This window comes from Puma concolor, chromosome C1, assembly GCF_028749965.1.
Source record: "Puma concolor isolate L17-30 chromosome C1, mPumCon1.1.hap2, whole genome shotgun sequence".
NCBI lineage: Eukaryota > Metazoa > Chordata > Mammalia > Carnivora > Felidae > Puma > Puma concolor.
The window spans coordinates 151,627,762-151,650,033 of NC_141674.1; the positions used below are offsets into that span (position 1 = coordinate 151,627,762).

Below are 22,272 nucleotides of genomic sequence, written 5' to 3' on the forward strand. Positions count from 1 at the left end.
TTGGAATTGTTGTCATTCAAACAGAAATCTAAAATTGTCTTTTTGGTCCATGGCTGTGTGCCTTTTTGGAATGAAGTCATGTCATTGAGATCTATGTCCTTTCTCAACTATCTGTAGATAGTTTGAGAATTTAGATAGAATTGAAATGATTAGGGTATTGGTAGGGGGAGCATCGAGTGGAAAGGGCCATTGCTGCTTGGTGGGAGAAGACTTGGTCCCACTCAAATTTCTCTCTCAACATGAACCTCAGTGCAAATGCTATCAATGGAGTCTCTTCCATTAATAGTGTTTCCAAGAGGAAACACTTGTCATATAAACTGATGAGTTGTGGAATTTTCACAGAACCAAGATTATCATTAGAGTGCTATTGCTGTGGGCCATCTGCCAAAGTATCAAAATACCTTTTTTCTTTCTTTCTTTCTTTTTCTTTCTTTTAAAGAACATCTTCTACCTTAGCAACTGCTATTTTTGTTTCCAAATTCTATATGCTTCTTCTGAAACAGTTCAAAAAGCAGATCATTGTGGAACACAAAGACACTTTATCAATAGTCTGTTTCCCTGCCATGGTGCGTATTTGTACAGTGTTATACAGAATACAGGGCTTTCCTAGTTATGAATTGACCCCCTGTGGCAGTGATCCTAAATTTGTCTTACATCCGCTTTTCCCCCTCTCCCCCGCCCCCCAAATTATCCAAGAGGTCTTGGACAGTGTTTACTGGTCTGTTTTGTTTTGTTTTTTTAATCACCCTGGATGATTCTGTTAACCCATGTCCTACAGTATGTTCTACCCCAGACATCCTAAACTGGGGCAGATGAGGGAACTGAGGTCCACAGAAAGGTTAAATGACTTATTTACTCTTACCTGTCAACAAGTTTGTACTCTGTACTCCTAAATCTGATTTTATCTGTGGTTGACTAGGCTTTTTAATTTTGATCTATAATGTTCAAATTGTCTCAATAAAGAAATTAATATATTTTACACAAGATGTTGTCTCAGTTAAAAATTAACTTTGGAATCTGCATTTTATAGCATCTTTTTTTTTCCAGATACAAAAAGAAGTGAAAGTGAAAAAAGTGAAAATTTTTTTTTTTAATTTTTTTTTTCAACGTTTTTATTTGTGGGACAGAGAGAGACAGAGCATGAACGGGGGAGGGGCAGAGAGAGAGGGAGACACAGAATCGGAAACAGGCTCCAGGCTCTGAGCCATCAGCCCAGAGCCTGACGCGGGGCTCGAACCCACGGACCGCGAGATCGTGCCCTGGATGAAGTCGGACGCTTAACCGACTGCGCCACCCAGGCGCCCCAAAAGTGAAAATTTTTAATAAGCTCTTGTTTCCTCACAGTAGGATAGCACAGCAAGTGTTACTTGGTCTGAATATTCACTTGAGAAAAACTGGCCTTGAGGAGAGTGGAGACTTGGGTAATTTGGGCACAAATGCCGGTTTGAGAGGTTGGTTTGTCAGGATATCCAGGGATTTGGGGGTTTTGTCTTCAGGAGTATCCAACAGTTGGAGTGAGAGAGTGTGTTGCATGGTATTGTATCTGATTTTAAACTTTTATCATATTATACATTTAAAGTCACACCCTAAACGTCTTGGGAATGACTGGAAATAGAGATCTGGAAATCTCTGAAACCTTATTTATTTTCCCATTGGAGTTCTCACAATTACTTCTAATAAAACAAGTTGTGACTTGCAAACATTTGCCCAGCAGCCTTTAGGTGTTCCTCAGGGAAATTAAAAACAAGGTTATGAAGAGCTGAGCAGTCCTGTGCCCGTGGTTAAGAGCACAGAGTACAGCTTTATAATTATGTAAGCTTTTGCCTTTTTCCATTTATCATTGGTAATATTCTCAACACTAAATGACTGCTCAGCAATTTAAACTGTGATTTAAGAGAAAACAGGCCTTTTTGTGAAAAGGTCCCCTGTCTCCTGAAGTTTCACTATCTTCATAGAAGAGCTCTTTCCTTTCATAGTGGTTTTATTTTGTTCTGATACAGTAAATGACTCAGAGATGCTGGAGGGGTCCCTAATCTGTTAACTCATGAGATTTTAGCTACTTCTTTTTCAAAAACAACTTTGCCTTTTATGAATCTTGTGCAGCCTGTGACATCTCTTATATTATTGTGGTCTGTGTAGGGGGACTTTTTTAAGATTACTGAAAATATTTTTTTTCCCCGACTCTTCTAGTTAGCACCAGAAGATAGGTACAAACCATCCTACTCTTGTGAAAGATCATTAGTAATGTTACTTTATTGTCACAGATTTGGCAGAGTAGAAGGGAGGAGACTTAAAAAAAGATCACACAATCAGACAGAATTATTTTTCCTGTTACTCAGCAGCATGTAAGGGTTAACAGACCCTTTGGATAACATTCCTACCTATTTGCCTTTGTATAAGATAACAGACTTCTGCTAAAATGCCTTACTATTTTATGCATTCCCTAGTTTATTTACCTTCTGACATGACCTTGTCCAGATTATAAGTGGTCCTATCTTTTTTGCTTTATATTTGGAAGGAAAAGAGTGTGCATTTTGTGACATGAAATGATACGATAATGGGTATTGCTTCTTTCTCTTTCCATTATTTTCTTTACAAAAATGTAGGGTTTTGTTTGTTGGTTTGTTTGTTTTTGGTAAAAAGATTTGGGCTTGGTTGCCTGTCAAAGGACTTACCAGTATCAGAGGACTTTCAAAAGTCCTGGTGTTTTGAGAAATATCGCTGGTGAACCATCTTCAACAAAGTCACCTGGGTTGCTTTGCTTATCAAAATGCATATTCCCATCCCAGGCCAGCTGATTTAGAATTGCAGGGACCTGAATGCTGCATTCCTGTGTATTGTGGACATCCATTTGGCCAACAAATCCTGTTGATTGTGACTTTGAAATGTCTCTTGAATCCATTCATCTTTCATTTCCCCTGCTCTAGTTCAAGCCCATCTTTCACCCAGAATACGCAGTAGCTTCCTATAGATATCCTCACTTTGTCTCCAGGTTTGTATTCCACGGTGTATCCAGTTTACCTTTCTAAAATGTGTTCGTCTCCTGCTTGAAAATCCTCCATTACTTCTTTTTTTTATAAAATTTTTTTCTAATGTTTATTTATTTTTGAGAGAGAGAGCATGACCAGGGGAAGGGCAGAGAGAGAGGGAGACAGAGAATCCACAGCAGGCTCCGTGCTGTCAGTAGAGAGCTGAATGCAGGGCTTGAACTCATGAACTGTGAGATCATGACCGGAGTCAAAGTTGGACACTCGATCAACTGAGCCACCCAGGCACTCTAGTCCTCCATTACTTCTTAATGTCAGCAGGTTAAAACCTAAATTTCTTATAGTAACATTCAGGGTCCACTGCAATCCGGCCATAACTGAGTCTGCTGCATATAGTTAATGCAGTTAGCACACTCTATAACTCTAGGGGGTTCCAATTATGGTCTGCATGAATCCCCTAGGGCTTTTACAGTGCAGCACAATCATACCTGGTAGCCTTGACTTCTGTCTTAACACCCTCACCTCTCCTTCCTCTCTGTACACATCCTAGACTTCATAAATAAAATACCTACAGTCCCTAAATGCACTGTACTAGTGGCTTCTCAATTCCTCTGCTCTTTCAGAGTGAATATTCTTTCCTCCCTCTCAATTCTCCACTAGTTGAAATCCTCATGTGTCAGATCCTGTGTGAAGCTTTCCACAATCCCTCTCATTTTAATTGTTCTTCCTGTTGAGCTGTTATCCTGCTTACACCTTTTATTTAGCAGTTCTTTTTTCTTCTTTTGAGGTAAAACTTACATGCAATAAATCTTCAGTGAACTGTTGGGTGAATTCCCACAAATGTTTCCACCTGTGCTTCCCAGACCCCTATCAAGATACGATATGATCATACCTTTTTACACATTTATAATTGGCCTGCTAGTGTGGTTAATCATTTTCATGCATGCCTGCCTTACTAAATTACAAGCTCTAATTAGAGAAAAAGGCAAAGACGATGACTTTGTCTCTTTCCCATGGAAAAAAGGAACATCTACGATGCATTCAGCACTGAACTAGTGTTGACTGTTGTACCAGTTAACATACAGCTCACCTCCTCTCTTAAGGGACCCTCAAAGACAGTGGCTTAAATAAGACAGAAATTTTATTTCTTCCACATACTACAATTTAAAGTATAAGATGTCCAGGGCTGATCTGGCAGCTCCACGGTATCAAGGACATAGACATCTTCATTCTTGTTGTTCCAGCCTTATGAAGTGTTGTCCTCACCATGGTGTTCTAGGTGACTAACCACAACATCCTGTCCAGTTGGGGAAGGGAAAAAAAAGTGAGGAGAAGAGCTCCTTTTGGAAGTTGCACTTACTTGCCAATGACCATAACATAGTCACATGACCATACCAGCTATAAGTCAGGAATACTAGAGAAGAGAACAGATGTTGAGGAACAGATAATATACATACTTCATATTTAATCTGCACAATAACACTACAAACTGTGTATCATAAAACTAATACACAAAGAAGCTAAGTAAATGGCTAGAAAATTGCAGATCTGGGATCTGAATCCAGAACCTTTACTTTTCTTCCTTCTATCCGGTACAATGTTAGGAGGGCATACTTAAATGTTATTAAGTAAATAAAAGTAGTCTTTACAGTGTTATTTCACATTTTTTATATCACATACTTTCACAGTATCATATCATTTCTTTACTTCCAGGACACCCTATGTAACTTGACTCCATGCTTCTTGCCATCCTAAAATTAAATGCCATATCAGCTGGTTTGTAACCAAGGCCTAGTTTATAATAAAAATTAAAACAAAATGAATACTTCTTTTAAATCTATATCATATGAGGAAAAATATATCACTGTACTTGCCAAGCAATCGCTTCTGTACTCTTTTTGCTTGGAAATGCTATATAATCATAAAGTTGAAGGAGATTAAATCGTTTAGCTCCTTCATTTTAAAAGCAAGGAAAATTGAGGTCCAGTGAAAGTACAAGACTTGCCTTTTATTTCGTTCCCACTGTTACTTCTTTTCAAGTATCATGGGAAGAGCACTAGCCTAATCAACCCTTTCTGTAAGTAACCATCATTGTTATACTGAAGAATTATCTCAGGTTTGCAGAGTTGTATGATCAGAAAAATCAAGCTGAACAATGCACAAAGAAATGCTTGTTATCCTAGCCTTTTTTAGTGAAGAATAAATATTACCTAACACTAAAAACCTCTTTATAGCCCTTGGGAACCCACTTTAGAAAGGATGACTGCTGTTTGATAATCAAATAAAAGGAATGGGTGAGGTCATTCCTATCCATAATTCAAAACCCTGTGCGAATGTTACCTACCTCTCAAAGCCTTTCCTAAACCTCAAAAATAGATGTGACCACTTTCCTCTCCAAATTTTGTGGCCTTTAGATACCTCAGGGAGTGTGTGTGTGTGCACGCGTGCATCCGTGTGCACACGCACTTTAAGCTACAGCTAATGATGTCGTCGTGAGGATAGGTTTTGTGTATGTTTTGTTCTCACTGTGTCAGTGGTGCCCAGTACAGGCTTTGCTCCTCCTTGGCAATGTTTATCAAATGAACATATCCACCATGGCACCCTGGGAGAATACTTTGCAGTTGCCTTTAATAAACAGTTCTTGAACTAAGAGTTTCAAATCTTTATTCCCAGTTCGCACACTTACAGCTTTGTAGCTCTAGGCAAGTCATTTAATGTCTCTGAGCTCTTAATCAGTCAAATGGCAATGTGAATAATAAGAAATAAAGAATTGGTGGAAAAACTTTGTAAAAGGAGCACAACTCTAATGTGGTACTCTCTGAAGCCCCTTGCTAATAAGTAAACTTTTTTTTTAATTGAATTGAATAGTAATGGGATATATTTTATTAAAATCTAAGTTTGACCCTAGCAGTTGGCAAACTTTTGTTGGAGCTTGGAAACTTTTCCAAGGAAAGATAAAATTATCTCCCTTACGTAGGCTACCTCTTTATTATTGAACAGTTTCATTATTGAACCAAGGGATTCATGAAAGAGGAAGCAGCCTGCTGCCCAGGGATTTTCTTGGTGCCTCCTCCTAGTGGGCACACAATGGACCCAGGAGGCAGAACAGGAACTTGCTGTCCTTCATTTTCCTTCTCACACGAACCACCCAGGGGAAAAAAGGAACTACTGCCAGAGGGGCAGATGTGGGTGGGTAGGGACTATCCTAGCTTCAGGGGATTGCCCTGAGTGAGTAGGGGTGCTTTGCCTTCTCCTTGCCCAGATGCATTCTAGGGCATCAGTGACTTAATCTTTTCCTCATAGAATGGAGGGGAGCCAGCAAACCAGACCATGGATGGCTTTCCTAAAAATACACTTAAGAGAGAAAAACCAGGGGCGCCTGGATGGCTCAGTTGGTTGAGCGTCCGACTTCAGCTCAGGTCATGATCTCATGGTTTGTGAGTACGAGCCCCGCATCGGACTCTGTGCTGACAGCTCGGAGCCTGGAGCCTGCTTCGGCTTCTGTGTCTCCTCCTCTCTCTGCCCCTCCCCCACTTGTGCTCTGTCTCTCTCTGTCTCTCAAAAATAAATAAATGTAAAAAAAAATTAAAAAAAAAAAAAAGAGAGAAAAACCATAACTGTAAGAATGTTTCCAAGGTAGAGGTTGCTCTAGCTTGGATCTCCTGGGTTTAGGTGATGAGATTTGCGTTTGAGCATGTTTACTATAAATAAAACCATTTCCCTGGAGCCCGGCAAGTTTTGCAGAAGGCATACCAAAATGTAATTGAAATGTGACTGCCTCTTAAATTGTGAAATTAATTTTACACTTAACAAATGCTTTAAAAAAATTGAGGAACAAGTGGCTTTAAAGTTCAGGGTGTTAATATTTGAAATCTGTCCAATTTAATTAGTTGGGTCCCGGCGACTTTTTCTGTGGTCAGTGTCACTGATCTAACACCCAATTCTCTTCTTGGTTGTGAGATAGAAATTAAATGTATCATTTATTTAGTTGTATTGACCTGAATTGTATCTCTCCACCACACATTCTTATTTCAGGAAATAGGATGCATCCATGTGGAATTTACTCAGTAACTCTTCTTAGTGACATTTGTGTGATCTAATTCAAGGACCTGAAGTAAAGCCTCCACACTATTTACTTGCATATGATGCAGCTATTTCTAGTACTGCATTTACATTTTTAAAAACAAGAATGCACCTTCTTGATGGAGCAGACCTGCATTTTTAGACTCACAGACTCAAGAACTGTAGAACAAATAAGTTTCTTAGACATCAAGTCCAAACATCTTTTTTTGTATTGGAGAGAAATAAACTTGGGTTGAGAAAGATTTAAGGGCTCCTGGGTGGCTCAGTCGGTTAAGCAACCAACTCTTGATTTCAGCTCAGGTCATGATCTCGCTCACAGTTTGTGAGTTCAAGCCCTATAAATTTTAGAGCTATGTGCTGACAGCATAGGACCTGCTTAAGATTCTCTCCCTCTCTCTGCCCCTCCTCCATTTGTGTGCATGCTCTCTCTCTCTCTCTCACTCTCTCTCGCTCTCAAAATAAATAAAACCTAAAAAAAAATAAAAGATTTAGTTGCCCTGAACTCAGGTCACAGACTTATTCAATGATAGAACAAAATAAGAAACTAGATGGATTCCCAATTCAAGGCTCCTGTTTGTCTCAGATTTTAAAATATAAATGTGTTGTATGTTGACAATTTGTTATGATATGCAAATTTTTAAGACAGTGATAGGTAACTTAGTCACTTAGTTACTTAAAACCTCTAATTTCTGCATTAGCATATTACAGTATATTATAGTCTCTATAGCTGCCTATCCTTGTTTTCTTTTGCTTCTTGTATACTTATTTTTATCTTGCTTGTATTTTTATAAGCTGCCTTAAATCCTTCTTTGAATGATATGGTGTCCAAAGTACTCAAAGTGATACTTTGTGTGTTAATATTATTTATTTTTCTGTAGTGTCTATGGCATGTCAGAGATCCTGGCAGTGTTAGTTATCCTAACGGTATTTTGTCCTTTATATCTATCAGAGGTGGCAGTAGAAACAAACTTCCTGAGTGGAATGCCAAAAAAAATTACCATTCTTTTATTTATTCAGAAAACAGTAACATTCTGATTCCCATAACAAAACCCTCAAAATTGTTTTTATTAAACCTGAAAATGACTTAGTGTATTTAGTATCTTAAAATGAAAAGACTGTCTGATAGGATTGAAATATTACCTAGGTATTTAAAAAAGCATTGTGATTTACGGTCAACTAATTTTGATAAGAATGCCAAGGCCATTCATTAGGAAAAGGCGGGGCAGCTGGATAGCCACATGCCAAAGAAAGAGTTTGGACCCCTACCTCATGCCATATACAGATAAACTCTGTGTGGATCAAAGATCCAAATATAAGGCTAAAAGTATAAAATTCTTGTAGGGAAACATAGATGAAAATCTGCATGGCCTTGTATTAGGCAACAGTTTTTTAGATATGACATGAAAAAAAGCAAGCAACAAAATGAAAAATAGATAAATCAGACATCATCAAAATTAAAATCAAGGAGTAGAAAGACAATCTACAGAATGGGAGAACAATTTGTAAATTACATATATCTGATAAATCTCTAGTTTCCAGAATATATAAAGAATGCTTACAACTCAGCAATGTGAAGGGCCACCCGGGTGACTCAGTCATTTTGAGCATCTGACTCTTGATTTCGGCTTGGGTCTTGGACCTGGGGTCATGGGATCAAGCCCTATGTTGGGCTCCGTGCTGAGTGTGGAGCCTGCTGGAGATTCTCTCCCTTCTCCCTCATCCCCTTCCCCCCACTTGCACGCTCTCAACAATATGAAGACAAATAACCGAATTAAAAAGTGGACAAAGGATTTGATAGATAGGCATTTCTCTAAAGAAGATACACAAATGACCAGTATGCACTGGAAAGATGTTCAACATCATCAGGGAAATGCAAATCAAAATTGTTGAGGTACCACTTCACACCCACTAGGATGGGTGTCCATTTAAAAAATGAACAATAAACGTTGGTGAAGATGTAGAGAAATTAGGGCTCTTATATATTACTAGTAGAAATAGAAATTTGTACACATTCTGTGGAAACAGCTTTGGCAGTTCCTTAAAAAGTTAAAGAGGATTATCATCTAACCTAGCAATTCTGCTCCTAGGTATGTAACCAAGAGAATTGAAAACATATATTCACACAAGTATGCATTCACAAATAGTAACTTCCTTCAGGATAATCAAGAAATGGAAAGAACTCAAATGTCCATTAACCGAGGAACATATAAACAAATGTGGTAAATTCATACAACGGAATATTAGACATCAAAAGCAGTGAAGTACTATTACGTGCTACAACATGGGTAAACCTCAGAAATTGTATGCCATGTGAAAAAAGCCAGACACAAAAGGCATATATTGCATGTTTCCATTTATATGAAATGTCCAAAATAGGCAAATCCATAGAGTCAGAAAGAAGATTAGTGATTGCTAGGGGATTGATGGGAGGGGGGAGTTGGGATTAACTGCTAACATTACCTTCTTTGTGTAGTGATAAAAATATTCTGCAACTAGGGGCTCCTGAGTGGCTCAGGTCGTCTAGTGTCTGACTTCAGCTCTGGTCGTGATCTTGTGGTTCGTGAGTTCGAGCCCTGCATCATGCTCACTGCTGTCAGCGTGAAGCCTGCTTCAGATCCTCTGTCCCCCTCTCTCTGCCCCTTCCCCGCTTGCACGCTTTCTCTCTCTCTCAAAAATAAACATTGTAAAAAAATGTTCTGGAATTAGGTAATGGTGATGATTGTACAACAAAAAGCCACAGAAGTGTATGCTTTAATGTGGTGGATTTTATGTTATATAAATTGTATTTTTAATTTAATTTTTTTATGTTTATTTATTGAGAGAGAAAGAGCGGGCAGGCATGAGCAGGGGGGTGGGCTGCAGAGAGAGAGGAAGAGAGAGAATCCCAAGCAGGCTCCACACTGTCAGCACCAAGCTCGAAACAAGATTTGATCCCCCAAACCATGAGATCATGAACTGAGCCGAAATCAAGAGTCGGAATCTTAACTGACTGAGCCACCCAGACTCCCCTATGTGATTGTGTTTTAATGTAAAATACTGAAAAAAAAAATTTTTTTTAAGCATTGTGTACCCAAAATAAAATGAAAGATGTTATGAAAGCTTAAAGTGTAAGATTAAGAAGGATTTCCAATCATTAAGAAGTGAAATAATTTAATACCCTCAAGCCCCCTAGGACTGATAGAGAATTTTATCTATTCTCTGGCTTTCAGAGGATTAAGAGAAAAGTCCTGTGGTGTTGTTTTTTACAGCTGGACAGGAGGAATCAGAAGCATTATATGGTCCTCTGCTCAGAGCCAAGGAATGTGGTTAGAGATGTTATGCAAATTGAGATGATAAAACCAAATTATCTCCACTCAGTAGATCACCTGTAGTTCAAAAACAGCAGGGAGTTTGGAAAACTAATAGAGAGTGTGGGTAGGACTGAAGGGATGTGATTTTTTCTTTTTTAATGTACAATCCAACAGCAACTCTCCCTAGATTTTGTGCTAAAATAAGAGCATTTTCACACATTTTAATTGCTCTGCGATAACAGCAGTGTGAACTCCATCCACAAACATTTATTATCTATTTAACTTTGCTCTAATTTCAGTGTAGCAAGAATTCACCTTGTAAGTGGGAATAACTGTCCGTTTAGTAAAAAGAAATCCCTTCCCACGTTGTTAATCCTGTTGTGCATTTCTATGATAAAGTATTAATAACAAATGGCCTTTTATATTTCTCCATTTTAAGGTTGCATTTATAGATTACTGTTTTCAAAGTAGCATCTTTGTGAATGGGAACCCCACTTGCTCCTTGAACATTAGTAAAGAATATTAAAAATTGTAGAAGTTAAGGTTTCTTAACATTTCTAATCAGGATTTTAGATGAGACCCATATGCCTTTATAAACCTTTATAGTACTTGGTGCTATAATGTTCATGATAAACTGTATGGAACTGTTTTTAAGATGTGTGTTAAAAATGAGATTTGTGTAACTTCATAGCTATCTAAATTGTTTTATTTTCCAGACCTGTCATTTACTCCATCCTTTATAGTGATGCTACAGAACAGAAAGGAATGGATAAAAATATTGGCGAGCAACTCAATAAAGCTTATGAAGCCTTTCGACAGGCATGTATGGATAGAGATTCTGCAGTAAAAGAGCTACAGCAAAAGGTATATGGTTTTGGTTTTGAAAGTTATTTCTTCTGGTAAATGGAATTTGAGAGTCTTTTGCAACTAAAAAATATTGTACTGTTTGAAACTTTCTTGAAGAACTATAAATAACTAAAACACGGAGATTTATATTAATGGATGGAATTTAAGATTGTTATTGTTTTTTTTAAAAAAAACATTGTGACCAGAGGGAAGAATTCACAAAGAGTATTATCTTCCATGAATAATTTTTAATTTTCAGTTGCAAAAGAGGGTAAGTTGGAGGATAAATTTACCTTAGTAGTTCCTAGGCACATGTCTGCTATTGGCCCATAATTAGGTCTTCACTGATCTGTAGCAAAATGAGAAAAATAAGAATGTAATGAACTTCTTGTAATGCTAAATTTATCCAATTCAAAAGTCTGTCCTTTATTCTTATATTATGTTTCCATGTTTCCACACTATCAGAGTATAGGGCAGAATTGTATTAACACACACTTTTGTGGGGCACCTGGATGGTTCAGTCGGTTGAGCATCCATCTCTTGACTTCAGCTCAGGTCATGATCCCTTCCCAGAAGATCAAGCCCTGCATTGGGCTCCATGCTGAGGATGGAGCCTCCTTAAGATTCTCTCTCTTTCCCTCTGCCACTCCCCCCTGCTTGTGGGTTCTCTTCTCTTTTTCTATCTAAAAAAAAACAAACAAACCAAAAACAACAAAAAAATCCGCCCCCCACTTTTGTGAGATGATAATGATAGAGTTTTTGTTTATTTATTTAATATCACTATTTAGTAGTGTCTTGGGGGTCCCCAATAGCATATATACATTCTGTGTTTCTAAAGGGACTCACAGGACTACTTAGCATACAGTAATGCTCACAGCCAAGATTTATTACAGTGTCATGATAAAGATACACAGCCAGATCATTAATATAAAAAAACCATCAGGCAGATTCTAGAAGGATCCACATGCAGGCCTCCTATGCTCTTTCCCACCTGTGAGGAGTCACACAGAGTGCACCCTGCCTCCAGTCAAAAATTTAGTCACACATGTGCAGTGCTTCTACATAGGGAACTCCACTTGAGACGCAAGAGTTAAGGGTTTTTATTAAGAACTAGTCCCATAGAACATCTACAAAGGCAAGGTAATTAAAAGCAAAAATGAACTATTGGGACCTCATGAAGATAAAAAGCTTCTGCACTGCAAAGGAAACAGTCAACAAAACTAAAAGGCAACCAATGGAATGGGAAAAGATATTTGCAAATGACATATCGGACAAAGGGCTAGTATTCAAAATCTGTAAAGAGCTCACCAAACTGCCCACCTGAAAAACAAATAATCCAGTGAACAAATGGGCAGAAAACATGAATAGACACTTCTCTAAAGAAGACATCCAGATGGTCAAGAGGCACATGAAAAGATGCTCCACGTCACTCCTCATCAGGGAAATACTAATCAAAACCACACTGAGATACCACCTCATGCTAGTCAGAGTGGCTAAAATGAACAAATCAGGAGACTATAGATGCTGGAGAGGATGTGGAGAAACGAGAACCCTCTTGCACTGTTGGTGGGAATGCAAACTGGTGCAGCCACTCTGGAAAACTGTGGAGGTTCCTCAAAAAATTATAAATAGATCTACCCTATGACCCAGCAATAGCACTGCTAGGAATTTACCCAAGGGATACAGGAGTACTGATGCATAGGGGCACTTGTACCCCAATGTTTATAGCAGCACTCTCAACAATAGCCAAATTATGGAAAGAGCCTAAATGTCCACCAACTGATGAATGGATAAAGAAATTGTGGTTTATATACACAATGGAATACTACTTGGCAATGACAAAGAATGAAATATGGCCTTTTGTAGCAACGTGGATGGAACTGGAGAGTGTGATGCTAAGTGAAAGAAGTCATACAGAGAAAGACAGATAAACCATATGTTTTCACTCTTATGCGGATCCTGAGAACTTTAACAGAAGACCGTGGGGGAGGGGAAGGGACAAAAAAAAGTTAGAGTGGGAGGGAGCCAAAACATAAGAGACTCTTAAAAACTGAGAACAAACTGAGGGTTGATGGGGGGTGCGAGGGAGGGGAAGGTGGGTGATGGGCATTGAGGAGGGCACCTGTTGAGATGAGCACTGGGTGTTGTATGGAAACCAATTTGACAATAAGTTTCATATTAAAAAAATAATAAAGGTAAAGACAAAAAAAAAAAAAAGAACTAGTCCCATAGATACCCTATGTCAACCAAAATTTCAGACTCTCAGAAGGAAAGTAGGTCTTCATCATAAATCTCATAGTCTCTTGGTATAGTCTAAGTAAGCTGTCATAGCAGTCAACTTTATCACTTAGGAAATGTTCCCAAAGTTAGGCTCCCAGATGCCAGACAAGGGCTAACCTTCATTAGTTTCAACAGGCAGTTGAAAGTGGGAGATCTAGGGGCGCCTGGGTGGCGCAGTCGGTTAAGCGTCCGACTTCAGCCAGGTCACGATCTCGCGGTCCAGGAGTTCGAGCCCCGCGTCAGGCTCTGGGCTGATGGCTCAGAGCCTGGAGCCTGTTTCCGATTCTGTGTCTCCCTCTCTCTCTGCCCCTCCCTCGTTCATGCTCTGTCTCTCTCTGTCCCAAAAATAAATAAACGTTGAAAAAAAAAAGAAAGTGGGAGATCTTACATTGGTTTCCTCATTTAAGAAAAAAAATATATTAGCCTTGAAATTCTGAAGTCTAAGAAATATGCTAGCCATGCAGTTCTTAGTTTCTTCCATAACTTTAGGAACTACACAATTCTCTTCATCCTACTTTAAACATCTATAAAACTAGCTGTTTTACATATTTCCCTGCATTCCTCAGAAATCATTTGTGATTCTCCTGTTGGTTTATAAAAGAATACTTCCATTTGTATAGGCAGACTTATGGACTAAGTTCTTCCTTGGGGTGCGCAGAGGAGAAACAGACACATAACAATGACAGGGAGTTTTCTAAAATTATTGAAGTTTAGAATTTGGATTTTTCCTTTCTAGTTCAGGTATAAGGCATAATCACTTTTTAAAAAACAAAACAGAAAAAAGAAAAACAAAACCAAAATTCCCAACTTTTATTCTTCTTATTTTCCTATTAGGTTCATTAAGAAATTTCAACAATCCTATACTTGTTCTAGGAAAGTTAGGAAACACAGAATTAGGGAAGAGCAGTATTGACATATTCTTAGGTTAAGGCAGAGACAGAAATTTCTCTAACTGCTCCTCTGCCTGCACTAGCCAATGGTAAGCAACTCTTATATTTACTCTTGTAATGGTAAGAAACTCTTGTAATTTAACCTTTTAACTGTCATGGAAGAAGCCTTTGTTCACGTCAGCAATTATTTCAAGGAGGGTAAAGGGAATTTTTTTTTTTAATATTTGTCAAGTATTCAAGAATAAAAGAAAACATGTATACTATATATTCTTATGTACTAAACTCAAAATATCCTGATCTATTTTAAAATATTATTGTATGCCTGCCATATACTAGGCTCTTGATGAGGTTCTGAGAATGCTGAAACAAAACATAGTTTATACCTTTAAGGAACTTTCCAATTAGAAGCTAAAAAGGAAGAGTAATAGTTCTTATCATAGGATGCTAAGTGCTAAAGTGGAAATCTGTGGAGGATAACATAGGAGCACAGAGAAGAGGCACCTCAATCAGTCTGGGAGGATCAGGTGATAAGCCAGCTCTCACACCCCTCACTTAGGCTAAGATTAGGAGTTGGGTAAATTAAGGAAGAAGAGTCCTACAAGCAGGGGGAGCAGTGTATGTAATAAAAACACAAAAGGAAGGGAATATATGGTACGTTCCACATACAATAAGGTGATTCTATGGCTCCAACAAGAACAATAGAGCAGTACAGGAAAAGAAGCTGTGAAGGTAGATTAGGGGCCTATCATGAGGAATAGGACTAAGTAGTTCATACTACATTCTTAATCAAAATGTACTGAAGGATTAATATACATGCTTCAGAAAAGGCTTCCTGATATTAGGATATAGGATAGAGGACAATGTAGAATTCAGCTCAACAAACATATTGATGATAAACAGTGTTCTAAGAGCTAGGAATATAAAAATAAGTGGTAATCATCAAGGCACTTTATCAACTTTAATATATATATATATGCATATATGTTTCATGTATTATGTGTATGTAAAGGCATACATATATAAATGGTATGATTATATATAAGTATCCATTAATATGCATATGTTTTATATATATACAGTTGACCTTGAATAACGCAGGGGGTTAGGGGTGCTGACCACCATCCCCGCCTGCCCCGCCCCCCCCCCCCCCCCCCGCGCTGTCAGAAATCTGCATGTAACTTTTGATTCTCCAAAAACATAACTACTGTTAGTCTACTGTTGACTGGAAACCTTACCAATAACATAAAACAATCGATTAACACATATTTTGTATGTTATATGTATTATATACTGTATTCTTTCAATAAAGTGAGCTAGAGAAAAAATGTTATTAAGAAAATTATAAGGAAGAGAAAATACATTTATATATAGTACTGTACTGTATTTATTGGGGGGAAAAATCCACATATAAGTGGACCTGTGCTGTTCAGGGGTCAACTGTGCATATATTATACTTCAATGTAAAAAAGAAAAAATGAATCATTTTAAGCAGTCAACATGCAGACTTAAGCATTAGGGATGAATTAGGGAAGCAGTCTAATGTTTATTTAGAAAACAGAATGGAAAGTAGGTGGCACCTGAATGCAGGCCACTTCTGAGTGTGATAACATAGATTCTAGATGATAACTAAGTATCTGGAATAGAAGACTGGATTGATGGTGGTACTGATGACTGAAAGGAACAGTAGAGAAGATGCAGATTTACAGATGGGGAAATAAGATGCGTAATTAGGTTTTAGCTATCGAGTTTAGTTACCTGTGGGACATGCAGGTGAAATTGTATAATGGATGGTTACAAATATGGATTTAGAAGCCTAGGTAGAATGTGAAGAAGAGATTATAGTTATAGATTATAGAATAACAAATTTTATTATAGCGTTGTATAAAATAGCATTTCCAAATTAGAGTGTATAGAGCAAAGGAGTATTTGAAGGATAAGAGGGTGAGAGGATGGAAATAAGACCAACCAGTTGGTCATTGGAGATTTAAAACTAAAGAATTGACTATGAAACAGGAGAAACACCTATTCCTCAGAACTGGAAGGGATGAGAAAAAAAAAAAAAAACAGGTTCACACGAAGATAAGTTTGCAGATAGGAGTTGGTGGTGGCAGGAAGTTAGCAGGGTTATCATGTATCACTTATATGTGGAATCTAAAAAAGTCAAACCTATTGAAAACAGTAAAATGGTGGTTACCAGGGATTAGGAGGTGGACATAATATTGATGGTGTTTAAGGGTTTAAACTTGTAATGAGGTAATGATTAGTGAATAAGCCAAAGAGATCTAATGCACAGTATAATGAATATAGAAAATAATATCATACTATAATTATATAATGTGTAAATACTGCTACAGGGGCAGTCATATTACAATATATAAATGTATCAAAGTAACACACTGTACACCTCAAACTTACACAATGTTACATGTCAAATTTATTCAATAAAAGAAAAATAGGGTTATAATGTAAGAGTCTATTTTTTTCTGTGAAATACATGGTGAGGTCATCTGAGTGAAGTGATTTTAGGATATTCTGAGAGTGGTAGTAAAGAATTGAAATAGCTTCAGTTAAAAAATGGGAGAAGAAATATGTTGCATCCAGCATTTACCATGAATTTTTGGTGGTATCAATCCATGTTTGTTGGTCATTTTTTTCAGCAGCTTTCTTCGTATAGAAGTGGAATGAGCAGATGGCCAAATCCAGGATTAGGAGATTGCAGAGTTAAGAGTAGAAGAATGTGGATAGTGGTGGCCAGAAAGTGGGTACAAAAGCAATTGAAATTGTGTGCTTTGAGATACAAACTAACATCAAGAAGAAGTTAATCTAGCAGTCTAATAGACTAAAACAAAAAAAGAGGGTTTATGTCCGAAGTTTCCATGAAGTGAAAGAACAGATCCAGAAGGAGTAAAAGAATGTGAGAGGTGAAAGGATTGACTGTTCGCAATGAGTTTGAATTGATGTTTAGGATTTTCTGTTTTCATAATGAGTCATGAAAGTGGGTAGCCGGAGTGGGATTGAGAAATTTTAAGAAACTCAGATTAGAGCACTTCTCCTTAAAGTGGTGACAAGATTAGGAGCATTTAGAAAGACTGTGTGAGAGGAAGAGCTGAAATTCTTGAATGTGAGAGAATGACTAGTATGTTGTAAGATAAACAGTTTTGAGGAGAGACTGGTATTAATTGCATGCCTTGTGGATGGCCTTTTGCTTAAGTTTAAAGGAATATGGCTCAAAAGTGGCAATGATGAGGCGAGATAGTGTTTATCTTCTTGTTCTCCCGCTTCCTATTTCATTGCCCAACCCCTGTGGTTTGATAGGACATTAGACAGCTTCATATGAGGGGACTGCAGAGGTATTTGTATCCTCCAGAGACAACATAATAATTCCCATTTTAAAGTGAGGTGTGCCTAGGTTACTCAGTCGGTTAAGTGTCCAACTTTGACTCAGGTCATGATCTTTCAAGTTCATGAGTTTGAGCCCCACATCGGGCTCTGTGCTGACAGCCCAGAGCCTGGAGCCTGCTTCAGATTCTGTGTCTCCCTCTCTGTCTCTCTACCCCTCCCCTGCTCACACTCTGTCTCTCTCTGCTCAAAAAAAATAAATAAATAAACTTCAAAAAAAATAAATAAATAAATAATTAAGTGAGATACAGTCTTTTTGAAATTCAATTGTTTTTAGCCATTACACTTCCCTGTAGTATAACGAAATAGTTCTGACATTAGGTTTTATGCTTCAATCTCATTTGTTATGCTTTTTTAAGTTAACAATTTTCTAAAATATTTTTGTGGGAAGACCTGTATACTTCTCTTGACATTTCTTGGGATTTTATTTTATGGAATATTTATTGTTTTTTGAATTACAGACTCAAACATACCAAGTGTAAATCACTAATTTGTTCTCATCTAACTACTCCCAGAAGTGAAATTGAACTTTGAAGTAAAACCAGCTAAATATTCCTCATTTAGAATCTTTAGTAATAAGATGATACATACAAGTTCTCAAACTTATAGTATGAAGATAAGAGCAAAGGTTCTGAATGCTGATTTTAGTAAAGGAAATTATTACTTGATTTGATCTGGATATTTTGAGTTCAAGTGTTAGAAGATTAGGCGAAGATGATCAGCAGGCAATTGAAGTGTGCATCTTTGAAGTAAAGCATCAGTTGAAAACACACATTTGGAAATCATCTTCACAGAGATATTTGGAGCAATAGGAGAAGGAGCTACAAATGGGGAAGAGAATCAGGTGAGAGAAGAGAAGCAAGAGGACAGCCTTGCAGAAGTTGCCTGGCATCCTGATGTCAGAAGGGCCGCAAGGGATGTGCTGTCAGTAAGCCTAGCGCCCTTCCTAACACTGTGCTTGAAGAATTGGTCTATTGAGTGACATCAGCAAGATGGCAAACTAGGAAGTTCCAGGCCTTGTTCTTCCATGAAAACGTCAAATAAACAACTACAGATTGATTGAAATAATTTTATAGGAGTTCTGGAAATCAGTGATTATCAGCAACCAAGCAAACGCCTAGTCAAGGAAAAGCCATATTCAAAACTGTAGGAAATTTCATGGCATTTCTACTTGCCCTTGACCCACTACCTGCCCAGTGTGGTATGGTGCATTTGGGAGGAAATAGCCCAATTCCTGGTTCCCTTCCTCAGGAAGGAAGGAGAAGAGTGAAACTTGTTTGAAACATCCTGACCTGTCTGTGGACTATCCAAGGGAGTGTGTTCTGTCTCATCTGACTTGGAGCTCAGAGTTGGGAATGGTAGCATAAGTTTGGGTCTCAGGCTAAAAGTCATGGAAGGCAGTGGTGGGCAATTTAGCCTGTGGAAACTGCAGGGGGACTGCAATGGACAGCTGAGTGCAAGAGATTGAAGGAAGAAGACTATAATAGAACATCTAAGATCCTAAGAAGCTGGGGTAAGACCTTTTGAGAAGCTAAGATACTTCCAGCCAGCCAGGGAAAATCAGAAACAAACAGAAACCTACACCCACTGGCCCAAACAGGATACACACTCGGCAAATACCGAGGAAGACCTTAAGGCTTTACCCTGAGCCAGTCTCAAGGCTAAGGGGCCTGCTAATTAGTTTTTGTTAGTTTTCTTTTCTTTTCCTCTGACTTCTTCTTTATTATTATTACTAAATATAATTTACTGTCAAATTGGTTTCCATATAACACCCAGTGCTCATCCCAACAGGTGCCCTCCTCAATGCCCATCACCCACTGTCCCCTCTCCTCCAACCCCCATCAGCCCTCAGTTTGTTCTCAGTATTTAAGAGTCTCTTATGGTTTGCCTCCTTCCCTCTCTGTAACTTATTCCCCCCCTCCCTCCCCCACAGTCTTCTGTTAAGTTTCACAGGATCCACATATGAATGAAAACATATGGTATCTGTCTTTCTCTGCCTGATTTATTTCACTTAGCATAATACTCTCCAGTTCCATCCACATTGCTACAAATGGCCAGATTTCATTCTTTCTCATTAGGGGCCTGCTAATTAGTGAAGATCTTCCACACCAGGCTTTAGAGACTGGAAGAGTTTATTCACATGCCCCAGTTTTCAATAAATTACAAGGTCTATGAAGAAACAGGGAAATGTGGCCCTTTCAAAGAATAAAATAAATTTCCAGAAACAGTTGCTGATAAACATGCATCAGACTTACTAGACAAGGACTTTATTTTTTTTTTTTTAATTTTTTTTTCAACGTTTATTTATTTTTGGGACAGAGAGAGACAGAGCATGAATGGGGGAGGGGCAGAGAGAGAGGGAGACACAGAATCGGAAACAGGCTCCAGGCTCTGAGCCATCAGCCCAGAGCCCGACGCGGGGCTCGAACTCATGGACCGCGAGATCGTGACCTGGCTGAAGTCGGACGCTTAACCGACTGCGCCACCCAGGCGCCCCATAGACAAGGACTTTAAAACACTGTCATAAGTATGCTCAGAGAGCATACAAAATAAACAAAGGAGGGATGCCTGTGTGACTCAGTTGTTAAATGTCTGACTTCAGCTCAGGTCATGATCTCATGGTTCGTGAGCTCAGGCCCTGCATCAGGCTCTTTGCTGACAGTTTGGAAACTGCTTGGGATTCTCTCTCTCCCCATCTCTCTGCCCCTCCCCCACTCGTGCTCTGTCTCACTCTGTCTCTAAAAAATAAATAAATGTTTAAAAAAAAAAAATCAGTGAACTCCAAGACAGGCCATTTGAAATAATGGAGTCTGAAGAGCAAAAAGAAAAAAGTAAGAAAAGTGAGCAGAGCCTAAGAGACTTAGGGGACACTATCAAGTGGGGCAATATACACATTATAGAAGAAGGTGAAGAGAGACAAATTATTTTTTAAAAATAGAAAAAAAGAAATAGGTGATTTAAAGAAATATTAAATGATGACTTCCCAAATTTGGGGAACAACATAGATATACATATCCAAGAAGCTCAACAAATTCTATGTAGGATAAATTCAGAGAGTCCCATGTCAAACTCCATTATAACCAACTGTCAACAAAAACAATCTAGAAAGCAGCAAGAGAAAAGGAACTAACTCATTATATTCAAGGGAGTCCAAATAAGACTGTCAGTGGATTTCTCAGCAGAAGTCTTACAGGCTAGAAGGCAAGGGAGTCCAAATAAGACTGTCAGTGGATTTCTCAGCAGAAGTCTTACAGGCTAGAAGGCAATGGGATGACATATTTAAAGTGCTGTAAGGGGCGCCTGGGTGGCTCAGTTGGTTGAGCATCCGACTTCAGCTCAGGTCATGATCTCACGGTTTGTGAGTTCGAGCCCTGCATCGGGCTCTGTGCTGACGGCTTAGAGCCTGGAGCCTGCTTTGGATTCTGTGTCTCCTCCTGTCTCTGCCTTTCACCTGCTCATGCTCTGTCTCTCTCTGTCTCTCAATAATAAATAAACGTTAAAAAAAAATAAAAAAAAAAAAATAAAGTGCTGTAAGAAGAAAACCTGTTAACAAGAATTCTGTATATCTGGTAAAACTACCTGACCTAGAAGACCTGACCACTAGACCTGACATAGAAGAAATGCTGAAGAATTGAAATGCCTTCAAGTTGAAATGAAAGGATGCTGCATAGTAAATTGAAGCCATATGAAAATGGGTTTTCTGTAAAAGTAAATATACAAATATAAAAGCTAGCATTATTGTAATTTTAGATTGTAACTCCCCTTTTTATTTTCTACAGGATTTAAAAGACAAATGTATAAAAATTACTTTAAATCTTTATTAATGGGTGAACAATATATAAAGATGTAATTTGTGATATCAGTAACAAAGTAGGGAGGTGGAGCTATAGTGTTGGAGGGTTTGTTGTATGCAGTTGAAGTTAGTTTGGTATCAACTTAAGATACTGTCATAACTTCAGGATGTTGTATGTAGTCTCAGTGGTAACCACAAAGAAGATATCTACAGAATATGCACAAATGGAAAGGAGAAGACATCAAAATGTGTCACTACAAAAAACCAGCTAAACACAGAATAATGGAGCAAATGAAGAACAGAAAGCTGTAACATATACAGAAAACAAATAACAAAATGGCAAAAGTAAGTACTTCCCTATTGGTAATTACTTTAAGTGTAAATGAATAAAACACCCTAATCAAAAAACATCGATTTCCAAAAACCATAAAATACCTAGGAATAAACATAACCAAAGAGGTGAAAAATCTCTACACTGAAAACTATAGAAAGCTTACGAAAGAAATTGAAGAAGATGCACAAAAATGGAAAAATATTCCATGCTCCTGGAAGAACAAACATTGTTAAAATGTTGATACTACCCAAAGCAATCTGCATATTCAATACAACCCCTATCAAAATAACACCAGCATTCTTCACAGAACTAGAACAAACAATCCTATAATTTGTATGGAACCAGAAAAGACCCCGAATAGCTAAAGCCA

At 38.1% G+C, this 22,272-nt stretch overlaps 1 protein-coding gene across 3 annotated transcripts in view; it reads left to right on the forward strand.

The window, feature by feature from the left end:
* The window catches only part of TANK (TRAF family member associated NFKB activator), a 95,258-nt gene that overhangs the window by 24,272 nt on the left and 48,714 nt on the right, over positions 1-22,272 (forward strand). For all 3 annotated transcript variants that reach the window (XM_025912452.2, XM_025912451.2, XM_025912450.2), the window contains exon 2: positions 11,077-11,224. In XM_025912452.2, coding sequence (XP_025768237.1) covers positions 11,126-11,224 — 99 coding nt within the window. In that variant the 5' untranslated portion in view covers positions 11,077-11,125. The remainder of the gene's footprint in view (positions 1-11,076; positions 11,225-22,272) is intronic.